The 13,820-nt window shown below is 43.4% G+C and overlaps 1 protein-coding gene across 1 annotated transcript in view; it reads right to left on the reverse strand.

The window, feature by feature from the left end:
* Nucleotides 1-13,820, reverse strand: part of PTPRT (protein tyrosine phosphatase receptor type T) — a gene marked incomplete at both ends in the record, with an annotated part of 1,086,576 nt that overhangs the window by 84,433 nt on the left and 988,323 nt on the right. Inside the window, 1 exon segment of the mRNA XM_082671082.1 lies at nucleotides 3,992-4,182. Coding sequence (XP_082527208.1) covers nucleotides 3,992-4,182 — 191 coding nt within the window.

Genomic DNA, 13,820 nt, shown 5'->3' on the forward strand with positions numbered 1-13,820 from the left:
ACGATAAACTGGCTGTTCTACGTCACTAAGATCTGGGGTAGCTTGTAATACAGCAAACAGTGTTTTTCACTGTCTAACATACTATATTATTTACTAACATATTACATTAGGTAAGTTATTGTAAAATAACTTCCTTATTTTTAAGTCTATTGTTTATCTTGGGTTTCCTCTGCTAGAACACAAGCTTCACAAGGGCATGTATCTTTGTCCATTTTTGCTCTCTGTCGTATCCCAAATACCTCGAACAGTTCTTAGAAATAGTAACTACTCAGTAAATATTTAATGAGCAAATTTGTAAGTGATTGTACAACTTAAGTGAATTTTAGAAGACACAGCTTGCTATAGCTGAGAGGTCCCTTATATGTCAACTTGTCAAACCCACTAATTTGTATGAAAAAAATGATCAGGGTAGGCGAGTGACAGGCAACGGAGCACATGGCGTGTGGGTTTGATGGTAGGATTGAAGACCCAGGAATCATATATCTACAATAGGAAACAGTCTTCCAGTAGATTTGTGATTCTTTGTTCAGTATGTAGATTCCAGACATCACAGGAGGCTTGATGATCAAAGCAATATCCAGCTATAGTCTAAGGAAGTGGAAAGACAGTGTGGAAAGACACCTATGAAGTAATGTCTTCCAATTAACCTCTAGTTAATCAGGAAATGCTGTTAACTAGAAGCTAAGCATTCAAGCTAACTGATCAATATAACTTGAACTAACTGAGGGCAAGTCTCGTCTACTTAATGGTATTTATGGTTGAAGTGCAAATGATGGGACAACATTTATTGTTTTCTCTCTCATTATAAAAGCAGTTCATTTCCATGCTAGAAAATTTGGAAAATGTAAAAAGGCACCAAAAAAAAAAAAGAAAAAAAAAATCAATCCAAATCCCACCACATAAGTATGGATACCTTTGAAAGACATCATTCTGGAAGGAAAGGCACCAAAGTCGTCCAATGTGTTTGTATTTCTGTTTTCAAATCTTAGATCGCAAGTTCTTAGAACAGTGTTTCTCAGGCTTTGACTACTTGGTCCCTTTCTGATAAGCCACACATGTCCCTTAATGCTATTTGAAACTTTAAAACAAATTAAATATTATGACTAATAACTTATTAAACCTTCACGATATTGAATACGACTTTACAGACAACACACCTTCTCCTGACATTCACTCACCACACAGGTCTACACAAGTGAGTGTGAGCACACACACATGCCCCCCCCCTCCATACTTTAACGGGTTGGGATTGAGGCTGGAGAGAGATGGGCCCCAGGCTGAGCAGCTGCAAACAGTCTCCTGTAGACACTTCGAAATAAAGATAATGACAGGAGCAGAGCCCTGCTTGAGTAAAAGATAAGGCGAGCACATTTTTCTCATTCCTACGGTCAAGGAGACATCCTAGACCACACATGTTCAGAAAAGATACTCAGGGGTCAAAGGTGAGAGGGGGCGCCAGCCCATAATATGTCCCGCCAACCTCCCAGAAACTCTTGCGCTAGAATTTATCTTGGTTGAAAGATGTGCGTGCACATCTGGCAGGGCCCTGAGTCAGGCCAAATACGGGCACGAGCAAGATGACTGGCCAGAGGGAACGTGGAAAACTGCCCCCACATAAGCAATTTTAGCCACACCCCCTACTGGGCACGACTCACTCTGAGTCTGCCTGTGTGTACTTCCACACGTACTTTGCTTCTAATAAACATTTTATCTGCTTCATAATCTCTGTCTCTTTGCTGAATTCTTTTTTCAAAGAAGACAAGGACCGAGGTCCAGCCGCTGGACCCCACGGCCCGCTGAGATCAGGATCATTTAACCAACCTCCTAGGAAATAAGGCCCAGGGATGTGAGGTGATGAGACCGTCACCTGCAATTCTTATCTCAGTATCCTCCCAAAATTTATAGATTGAGTATATGAAAAATACTATTTTTTTTTTCTTTTTTTTTTTTGTGGTACGTGGGCCTCTCACTGTTGTGGCCTCTCCCGTTGCGGAGCACAGGCTCCGGACGCACAGGCTCAGCGGCCATGGCTCACGGGCCCAGCCGCTCCGCGGCACGTGGGATCTTCCCGGACTGGGGCACGAACCCGTGTCCCCTGCATCGGCAGGCAGACTCTCAACCACTGCGCCACCAGGGAAGCCTGAAAAATACTACTTTACTTAGACCGTATTTGAAATTAACTGCTGGGGACAGGAATAAAGACACAGATGTAGAGAATGGACTTGAGGACATGGGGAGGGGGAAGGGTAAGCTGGGACGAAGTGAGAGAGTGGTATGGACATATATACACTACCAAATGTAAAATAGGTAGCTAGTGGGAAGCAGCTTCATAGCACAGGGAGATCAGCTCCGTGCTTTGTGACCACCTAGAGGGGTGGGAGGGGGATGCAAGAGGGAGGGTATCTGGGGATATATGTATATGTATAGCTGATTCACTTTGTAATACAGCAGAAACTAACACACCATTGTAAAGCAATGACACTCCAATAAAGATGTTAAAACAAAAACAGAACAAAACAAAACAAAAGAAGTTAACTGCTGGTTCTCCTGAGCTGGTAATTACTCATGAGCATTGACATAAACGTTTTTGTTCACATAACTGCGTCAAACCGTTCTCCTTGCTACCATGTTTTATACTCTCAAAGTTTTAGGACCAGACAGGCCCTTAGTAATCACCTATCCAAACTCTTCATTCAACTGATAAAGAACTTCAAAACTCAGGTAGCAAAACGACAGGCCGCACAGCTTGTTGTACTGGAATCTGGATGTCTGGACACCCCCTACCGCCAAATTTAGCACAATTTCATGACCTCACACAACTTCTGAAATATTGCCTTGTGAGCTCTTTCTCAGAATACAGCCTGAGAGATAAGCTTAGTCTGCAGTATCAAGAGTTCCAAATGTGTGGGCGTCTGAGCCGATGCAGTTTCACGCACACAGTGAAGCTGAACCTCGCACACCTGGGCCACAGGAGGCATGTGAGAAACACCACCACCACCACCACCACACAGCCTAGTGCGACTAACTCAGAGCCTGGCACACAGCAAATGCTCAGAAGGTATTTTGGGAAGGCTGGAGGAGAGGTAGAGAGAGGAAAGAAAAAGAGAAGAAAGAGATGCTCGGTTCCAAAGCCGCCCGCAGCTGGATTCCGACAGGCTCAGGAGGGATGCAAAATCCCTCTTGGGGGTCAGGCGCTCTCTAGTGCAGGAAAACATCTTAATGAGTTTTTCCTTCTACCTTTTGTTTGTAAAAGGTGAGGCCTAAAGGGCAAGGAGTGAAACAAAAGGAGTGAGATAAAGGTAGCTATAACTGTTCTGCATAATAAGGTAGAGGGAGTGGAGTTCTTTTCCTGGCTGCTATAAAAAGGAGGAGAAAAAAAAAAAGAAAATTTTAGGACACTAAAAGGAACTTTTGGGAAGGAAGTGGATAGAGACCTGTCTGGTGACCAGAACCTCACCTCAGGAGGACTTGTATTCAGGTACTTCCTGTACTTGGCTGCAATCCTTCTGTGATTCCCTAAACCTTAGTAACAACTGCTACTCACGAATCCTTGGCTTTAGAGACTCGCTGGGGAGGAAGGTAAGGGATGTCCAAGGCAGGGGTTGCGGAGCAGGTACCGAGAGAGGGAGGACAGCAGTTGCCAGATGCGATATTGACTTGGGGGTGTTGAAAACACAACAGAAGCATGACCGTGAGGCAAGAGGTGACCAGGAGCAAGCAGGCCTGCTGAAAACCACTGGCAGGGGTGATCTGCTGGCTTTTCTACAACATGTGGGATGGGGGCTGGAGCCCTTCTATTGATATCTTCCCATTGCAGGCAGGTGTGACTCTAAGCTGATGCAGTAGGTCTGGGTGGGCCTGAGATGGTGCGTTTCCAGCAGGCTCCCAGGTGGTGTTGACGCTGCTGAACCCGGGACCATACTCTGAGTACCTTTAGTACCCATGAAGCCTCTGCGCCCATCAGGCAGTTTCCCGCAGGCTGGTCTCTTACCTCATATTCCTCCTTGAACCCGTAGCCCTGGCCTCTCTTCATCTGAGTGATGTGCTGGAGCAGGTCAGCCACCCGGATGGCGGGCTGGAACTGGTCCCGGGGATAGCTCATCTCCACGGGGTCACAGGCCCGGTAGGGGTGAGTCTGGATCGTGAGGGTGGGCTGGGACAGCTCCCCACGGCTGCCATCTGCTTCAAAAAGAAGGAGGGAGAACAGACCATCACCTATAGGAGTTTTGTCCTCTGTCCTCTGTGCCTCCCCTAGGTTGACCTCAGGAGGGCAGAGGGAACTACCTCAGGACTCAGCTGATCAGGGAAGAAACACGGTTTCCCTGGCGTGGCTGTGGCGGTAGATTTAAACATGAAAACAACAAACAAACCAGTGACACAATAACCCTTGGTTCGTTTCTACTTCAAGGGTGCATCTTGATGGAGTAAAGACAGGGTTCCAGGTTGGCTGTCATCTCCTGCCTGTTTCTGTCCTTCTTTCAGCCTTGTCAGGGTGGTCTCAGGCAATCCAGGCCAATCCTAGAACCAGTGAGAAGCCAGGCAGGATGGATACTAGGAGCACCCTCCTGTTGAGGAAGCAGACTACCTGGAACTGTCTCTGGTGCCTGCCCGCAGGTGAGGAGAGCCTCAGGTCCCTGGAGATCAGAGCCATGTGTCTGCTTCTGGTCCATCTGCCTGCATCCCCGTGTGACCTGGTTTCTCTACTAGTTTGTTTCCTTTGGGTCATACACTGGGAGGAATTGGAGCCAGTCTTGGACCCGCAGTAGATAGCAGAGACCTTGACCCTCTCAGCTGCTCTCCAGCTATGGACTCTGCAACAATGATCACCTTCTGCCTACTGTCTAGTTTCCCCAGAATTTAACACTCTTAATCCAGGAGTGATGCTGAACCTACCTTGCAGGTGGGGAAGCCTGAGCCTCCTCCTTCAGTCCTGACAGCTACTTCTCCCAGGCCTGGGTCCTACGCCTCATGTCCTTCATACATCTATCCTTGGTATAAGATCTATAATCTCGCCTGATAATAATCTTTAGACACACTGAGTTGTGTTAACTGCTCCCTACTAGTTGGGCCACCCTCAAAACTGATGCCTGCTTAGGTTGGAATTTGAATTCCTCTGCTCCCCTTAGACCAGTAAAACCACTTTCTTACCCTATGAACTCCCTGCCAGCCATACACTGTCAATCTTTCAGGGCCAGTTCGTCTTACCCAGAACCATTCAGGCTTGGTCTCCCCAACCTCCTCCCAAAGACATGGACAGTCTATGCTCTAGACCCTCCTGTTTGTGGCATGCAGAAGATGAGCAATGCCAGATCTGATGCGTCTCACCCAGATGTTTTCAGGCACTGCAAGGGACCAAGGCAGACCCCACGGGGCCTAGGCCACACTCGTTCCCTGGGAGTTCTAGCATCATTCCTCATTTTCTGCAACTTGTGTTTTCAAAATCCACGTATCTTTCAGCTTGTTTCTCTCTGTCGCCATAATCCATCAAACACTGACTCTGTATGTAAAAGTGAACTTTCCTCCTATGTGACAGCATGAGCAAAACTCTTCCTAGTAAGGAAGGATTGCCAACAGAAGGATCTAGAATATATAGGTTTATGCTCCAGGAAGAAGGGCCTAGGTGAGACGTAAGCACAAGTTTTCTGACAAGCATGAGAAAAATACTGCTGACTTTTCTCCTGGGATTTGAGGTAACAGGTGACACGTCTTCACTGGCGTTGCTTAAACATAGAGCTGGCAAATGTAGGCACAGCTTCCCTTCTCCATCACACCCTTGTGATCAGGAGTTAGATTTACTGAGACCCTACTCTGTTCCAGGGACTCTGGTAGACACTGGAAACGCACAGAATACAGGTTTCACCCTCAAGGCTGGGTGGTCTAGTATAGGGTAGACAGACAAGAAGAACCACTGGAAGCATGAGCGGAGAAGCTGGAAAAGCCAAGCACATCTAGGTAAGCGCAAGGAAGATATGATGGAATGGAGGTAGAGGGTGGAAATATGATGGGGGTAAAGCCGTGAGACACGGTGTGAGGTCAGCCTAGAAAGGTGTGAATGTCTTAAGAATCTTCAAGCCAGTGGGAAACCACTGAAGGATTTTCAGAAGACTCCTTGTTAAAGACTCATGCTATTTCTTGTAGGCGTCCCAGCTGCCATGGATCTGAGGCCTCCTTCCAGTGAATATCACTCATGGGGATGGAGAAAAAAGGAGCACTTGAGTTTGCTTCTCTAGATGCTGCACTTCACGATTCCCAGGACAGGATGAACCGGAGTCAATGCCTGGAGCTCTGTGAGTGTCTCCCACCTAAGCCACTATCATATATGGTGACAGCTATCTTCAGAGACCCACGGGCCTGGGACCTGGGCTGCCTGGGAGACCAGCTGCCTGGCAGAGATAGGCTCCTTAGGAAAGAGCATCTGACAACTTCTGTGAGATGCCAAGTATTCTCAAAACCAAATAGCTACCAATATGGATATTTTCCTCTAAACACATTGCTAGACAGACTGTAAACTTGGTGTCAGCAAAACCAACAGTGAAATGGAAAACAAACGTGTCTGAAATTTAGCAACTTGTATTGCTGTAACATTTGTAATAATGTCAGTGCTGGTGCTAATGATGCTATGAAGACTCGGAACCAAGGGAGTTTCAAGGTTTATTAATTCAACTAGTGGGACTCCCTTTTCCAATGTATCTTACTTCACCTATTCCCTATTAACCCCTGCTAATGCAGAAGTGATGCCTTTTATCACACCCCATTTCACCAGACTCACTATACTTAATTTTCCATCATTAGGTTTAATGAAAACCCAATTTCACAACTCACTTCTCTCAGGAACCTACAAGTAATGCTACATTTTTATCAGCCCCAATTAAAAATCGTTATGATGTTCCTTTTCGAGAGGGAGCCTTAAAACTAATGTGTGATTCTGCTGCTAATTCAACAAGGGTGCTGGAATCCACGTGCTGCTCATAAAATGTAACTCAAACCAGCTGGCCCCGGGAGAGAACATTTTTCATTTTTCTCCTCACCAGACCCTTAATTTTCATGCCATTTCAACTGCTCATTTATAGGCCTTACATGTTTATTTATCACATAATAATATTTTGGATTTCTTTGGCACCTTTTCTATAGCTGTTGTCTAAGGCTGTGAATTCCCCCGCAATGTGTCTTGTTGCTGCCCGTGAAGGGATGCTAGCGCGAGCAGAGGGATTATGGTGACGTGTATGAGATGCCAGGTCACCACCGTCCCTCTGATTTCCTCTTTTCTGTCTCTCTGCCAGTCACTCTTCCTTCTTCCTTGGGAACCTGGCTTTGACCTTCTCTTTCTTTTTTATCCCCCTGCTACCAAGCCATTAGAGATCTCCCACTAGCAACAGCCACATATGTCCAATCACTTGCTAGGAACTGCCACTCCAGCCCGTTAACAAATATTTACTGAGTACCTATAGTCTACAAAGCACAGTGTTAGATGTAAGTACAGACAGGAGGGTGGAGGAAAGTGTGTTCAGAGGGAGATACACTGCCACAGCCCTTGCAGGAGAGAAGAGGAGATAAGATGTGCATAAACATGTCTGACAAAGGTGGAACAGATGGGCTCCAGGAGGTGGGAGGATAACGTGTTGCAGAGTTAGGCACCATGGAAACATCGCCCAAGCTTTAGGCATTCACGCCCCACTTCTGTGGTTTTTGCCATCACTGTGTACAACCTGTACCAGCTCTGTCCAATAGACCTCTCCACAATGATGGAAATGGTCTGCATCTGTGCTGTGCAATATGGTAGCCACTGAACACATGTGACTACTGAGTGTGTGAAATGCGGCTAATGTGATGGGCAAACTGCATTTTACACTTTGCTTAATTTTAATTCACTTAAATTTAAATGTACACATGTGGCTTATGGTTACTGTACTAGGAAGCACAGATCTAGAGAAAGAGACATAGAAAGGGAGAGCATTCTGCAGTTACACAGAGGGTAAAGAGGTCCAGTGGAAATATAACATGGACCACGTATGTAAATTAAAATTTTCTTATAGCAACGTTAAATAAGGTAAAAAGGAACAAGTGAAATTAATTGCAATAAGAAATTTTGTTTAACCCAATACATTGAAATGATATTTCAACATAGAGTTGGTATAAAATTATTAATGATATATTTGACGTTCTTTATTCATACTCAGGCTTTGAAATCCAATGTGTATCTTATAAAGCATTTCAACTCAGACCAGCCATATTTCCAGTGCTTAACACCACATATGGTTAAGTGGCTATAGTATTAGACAGGGCGGGTGTACATCCAGTGCCAAATCAAGTTCTAAAGAGAGCTGACTTCGAGCTAGAGTGAACTCGAAAAGACACTGATCTAGTGTAAGACAGCTCTAGCCCAGCACTGCCCAACAGAACTTCATATGATGATGGAAGTGCTCTGTATCTGCACATTCAATATGGTAGCCACTAGTCACCTATGACTGTCAAGCACTTGAAATGTGGCTAGTGGGACTGAGGAACTGAATTTTTACTTTAACCCAACTTCAATTAATTTAAATATAAATAGCCACCTGTGACCGGTGGCTACTGCACTGAACAGTGCGTATCTATATAGTCATGTCTTCAAAGTTTCTCTTTAAATCAATTTTCAACCATTGCTTTACTTTATCTCATTAAAAATGACGGTGAAATAGAAAACCATGGGCGTGATACGCTAGCTTTGACTTAAACTACGATTAGGTGTCTACAGACTTGTGACCTTCGAGAAAGAGTAGATTCATATACCCCCATCGCATATCCCCTCAGGAATGTTGAACAGTGCATATCTATATAGGAATTACCTTTTCTCCCTGTCTTAAATCTGACCAACTCCATAGGGCTGAACTTGTAAAACTAATAGTTAAGTAGAATGCCATCCCACTGTGCCACATTCTACGGAACTGAAATGGACATTATACAATTGACAATTGACACAGTTATACTTCGTTACTTAAGGTAACACTGGCTCGAAGGACAAAAAAGAAATGCTTCATCTTTTCCCATTTTCTTTCCTGGGCTCAGAGAATCAAAGGCTCTAGCAAGCAAATACGGGCATCGGGCATCTCCAAGCCCTGTCTCTTCCTCGGTCCCTTTCATTGGCTAAGACAAAAGAGGGTGGATAAACACCTTTGTACCCCAGCACTCAGATTCAGTATTAGAAAAAATCTGAGATGGGAACAGTCATAGGAAAGTGCTTCTGGATTCATTTGCTCCTCCTGATAAAGAAATCAATCTTTCTCTTTGTGGAGAGAGTGTGAATTCCTTCTTCCACAGCTCTCACATGACTTGGAAGGATGGTGGAAGATACATCACATAGGGATGGGGACTGTGAACCTCCGTTACTTCTCCTGCTTAAGTCACAAGAAAAGGATCCCAATCAGTTGAACAGCGAAAGCAACGATAAGCATCTGCCTTCTCTGTTTATTGGCAAACACCAGTCCCTAGAGACCTCTCCTTCTTCGAAGTTAAGGAAAACAGAAACAAAACAACACGGAGTCTCAGAAAAATCTGCGATGTGAAAAATAAGAAAAATGACACTCTGGATGCTGATAAAAATAAAATTTTCAAAAGAAAAGTAGTCAGTGTTGACTGTTTACCCAACAGCCATCCCTCACCTTCTTCCTTTCTGGCAGAACCCCCAAACGAGTCTGCGTGCCCACACATTCCCCATGTGACTCAGAGGAGGATGACCCTATTCCAAGACGTAGGGGAAAATCCTGATTTTTTTAAGCCAATCAGATGTTCCTATCATCTCTGCCAATTTTCAAAAATTTTCAATGAGCTAGGAGGGAAGGTCTACTAGGGGAGCTCTATTTTCTTCTAGGAAAGATTTCCTTACTTCTAAGAAGGATATTCCAGGGGCTTCTGTCTCCTACTGGACATTACCATGTGTGGGTTTGATGCTTGGAACTGCTAAAGCAATCTCGCACCCAAGAAAGGATCCAGGCTAAGGGCAATGCCAACATGAGATGGCAAAGTGGAGAGCTTGAAAGGACGGGGGGCTTTAATGACATTCTTGGGCATCTCATTCAACCAATCAATGGAACCTCCTCTAACTCCTGACTTCCTGTTCTGTAAGATAACACATTAACTTATTGTTTAAGCCCATTTGATTTTTTTCTATAACCTACACAGTGGAAAACAGAAATGCATTTTAGATGGCATGAAATTCAAGAAAACATGGAAGAATAAAGAAAGTGAAAGATTAAACAATAAGAGGACAGCTTTTCCAAAATATGGATCAAGTGAAGAAGCAACTAGAGGAAAATTTGCTGAGTGAGGCAAGGAACAATGGTAAGGAAACCAAAATGGAAGAGCAGAATTTGAATGGACATTGGAATCTGTAATGAGAATAAGCAACAGGCAGAAACTTGTGGAGAATTAATTTGAGAAGCTTGTAGTGAACATATAAGGGAATGAGAACAATGAAACTTCTTTTTCCTTGGAATCTATCATCTGCTCATGTGTGTTCACGTGTGAAGGCACCAAAACGACATTTTCAGAGAAAAAACAGACATATAAAAGATAATTGCTGTTACTAAAGAAGAGAACAGAATAAACAAAATAGATGCAATAATAAAGGGTACAATGTAAAAACAGCTTTTTGGCAGAATAAAACCCCAAAATGAACAAAATGTGAAGAGCTCTCCATGTACAATTTAAAATTAGAACAAATCTCCTGATAATGTTATTAAATATTATTGATGTAGAAATACTCAGATAAACATCTAGGCTGGAAAAAAAGGCTATCCATAAAGAAAAAGAAACAATGCTAACCATATTTTCTGTTGCCCAAATTTAAATGCCAAAAATCATTGGAACAAAATTTTTTTTTTTTTTGCGGTACACGGGCCTCTCACTGCTGTGGCCTCTCCCGTTGCAGAGCACAGGCTCTGGACGCGCAGGCTCAGCGGCCATGGCTCACGGGCCCAGCCGCTCCGCGGCATGTGGGACCTTCCTGGACCGGGGCACGAACCCGTGTCCCCTGCATCGGCAGGCGGACTCTGAACTACCGCGCCACCAGGGAAGCCCCGGAACAAAATTTTTGAGGGAAATATGCTGTGACTCCAAAATCATACCCTGATAAAAGTTGTTTTTCATTTGTGAGGCTACAGAAAGATGTTCCCTGATGCACGAAGATTCAGAAATTATACTGGCTCTGATTCTTTTCTAGAGGCTTGGGGAGGTGGGGAAACAAGGAAAACATTTTTTAGTTAAAAAAAATAAAAAACTCCCACAAGATCGGAGGAAACTGTATTTTAAAAGAACTGATTTGTTATACACCAAAATCAGTTAAACATAGACATGAGTATTAAAATCAAAATAAATGTGAGTTGAAACATAATGAACTAAAAAAAAGAACTGTTAATGAGAAACTATGTAAAAACATCTAACATAAAAATACTTGATTAAATTCTGAAATGTTACTCACAAAAACGAGGAAATGGGTGACTGATGAATCACTAGAAAAAAAATCAACTTCTTCACCTTTTATAATAGACAGTCAATATATACTATTTTAATCTTGCTCTTAAGGATCTAATTTCAAGCATGTGTGTGCATATCTGTGTGTGTGTGCACATGTGTGTATGCACACACTTAAGTTAAAGGTATCAATTAGTAGAATAAAAAGAAGGGTTTATAGTTTTCAAATAGTTAGAGGCAGTAAACAAAGGAAACTCTGGACCCCTACCACATTTTGGTCTGGGGTCTGCATTTGTGCTCTGCGTGTGACAGAGCAACTGCAAACCTAGAAATCAACATACAAAATCCATGTAATACCACAGAAAATCTTCCTGTCCTGACAAGCAAATGAGAACCACTCTATAGAGCTATTTTCATAATCCAAGACATGTTAATTCCCACAGAACAAAACCGCCTCCACTAAAGATGAATTCATAGCGGAAAAATAAAATGTAAAGAAAGACAAGCCACGTGAGCAAGCTTATCCCCACAAGGGAGAGTCAGCAGACATGATACCCAGAGAGATATGCCTGCCAAGGATTGAAAATAATAAAACTGTCTAAGAGACAATAAAATAAATACACTTAGATTGATTAAAGAGGATATGGAAGGACTGTGAACCACAGCAATAAGGCAACACATCATGGAAAAAAGATGAGTGACTTTGCAAAATACAAATTTAACTTATAGAGATGAAAAATATAGTCACTGAAAGTAGAAAGTAAGTAGATAAATATAAGAACAAATGATAATGGGACATAATAGAAGTTAAGGACACAACAGAGAAGCTGAAGAAAAACAAAAGCTGGTTCTTTCCTTCGAAAACACTGATAAATTAGACAAACCTCTGCCAAAAATGATTAAGAAAAAAGACACGTAAACCACTTCACAATTTCTAGAAACAGGTAGAACACTTTTATCACATGCTTGGATTGGCGAGTGAGTAACTGATTGGGAAAACCATGAAACACATCTGAAGACTCTGATGGATGTGGCCAGGGTCAGAAGTTACCTTCCAGCCCTTTACCAGAGCACCAGCTTTTTCTTAAAGTTTTATTTTGAGATAACTGTAGATTTACATGCAGTCATAAGAAATAACTTCGAGAGGCCCCATATGCCCTTCAGTCAGTTTTCCCCAAGTTACCATCTTACATAACTATTACACAGCATCACAATCAGGAAATTGACATGAACACACTCCACTGAACTTACTTGGATTTCACCAGTTTTACGTCCACCTGTGTGTGTGTGTTCACAGCTGTATGTAATTTAATCACAGGTGTAGACTCCTGTGACCACCACAGCCAAGATGCAGAAGTACTTCCAGCCCAAGGATCCCTCACGTAACAAAACACTGGCCTTTGAGTTTCTCTGGGCTGGTTCCTGGACTCTGCGTGACTGTAGCAATAATGAAAAATAGTGTCTCTCAGTGAAACCCTGTGGTCTACTAGAGCCCCATAAACTGGGCCCCATCTTTCCTGAGGCTCCTCTAATCCAGGGGTCCACAGGGTGGCCATGTGTGACCACACATGCTGTGCACTGCTTGATTTTAGAGGGTGTCATTCATGTTATGGCCTTGCTTTTGTGACTCACGCCCTTTTAGTTAGGAGCCGTCAGTCTGTACTTGTTTAAGTGACCAGTTGTAGGGATCGTTATTTTTATTTTAGGTAAATCATAATGTGGAAAGTTTCATGCATGTGGTATCCAGGGGGAGGAATAAGTGAATTATTAGTCTGTGCACTTAGTGATCTAAGAGCTGAGCCAGAGTTAGGAAGGGAGACCTCTGTTCAGAGTGTCTTCTGTGGGTCAGGAGTGAATTGGACCCTCATGGGGGGTTTTGTGTGTGTGCGTGTGTGTGTGTGTGTGTGTGTGTGTGCGTGCACACGTGTGCAATGCTCAGCAAGCACTTGAGTTTTCCCTCACCTCTGCTGCAGCCAAAGGTAGATGGTTTTTATCTGTTTGATAAAATAGACATCTACACGACAGACTCTAGGCCCATCCACCTCACCACAAATAACTCAATTTCGTTTCTTTTTATGGCTGAGTAGTATTCCATTGTATATATGTGCCACAGCTTCTGTCATACAGAGCAAAGTAAGTCAGAAAGAGAAAAACAAATACCGTATGCTAACACATATATATGGAATCTAAGGGAAAAAAAAACGTCGTGAAGAACCTAGGGGTAAGACGGGAATAAAGACACAGACCTACTACAGAATGGACCTGAGGACACGGGAAGGGGGAAGGGTAAGCTGGGACAAAGTGAGACAGTAGCAGGGACATATATACACTACCAAACGTAAAATAGATAGCTAGTGGGAAGCAGCCGCGTA

Source organism: Grampus griseus (assembly GCF_964374135.1).
Source record: "Grampus griseus genome assembly, chromosome: 14".
NCBI lineage: Eukaryota > Metazoa > Chordata > Mammalia > Artiodactyla > Delphinidae > Grampus > Grampus griseus.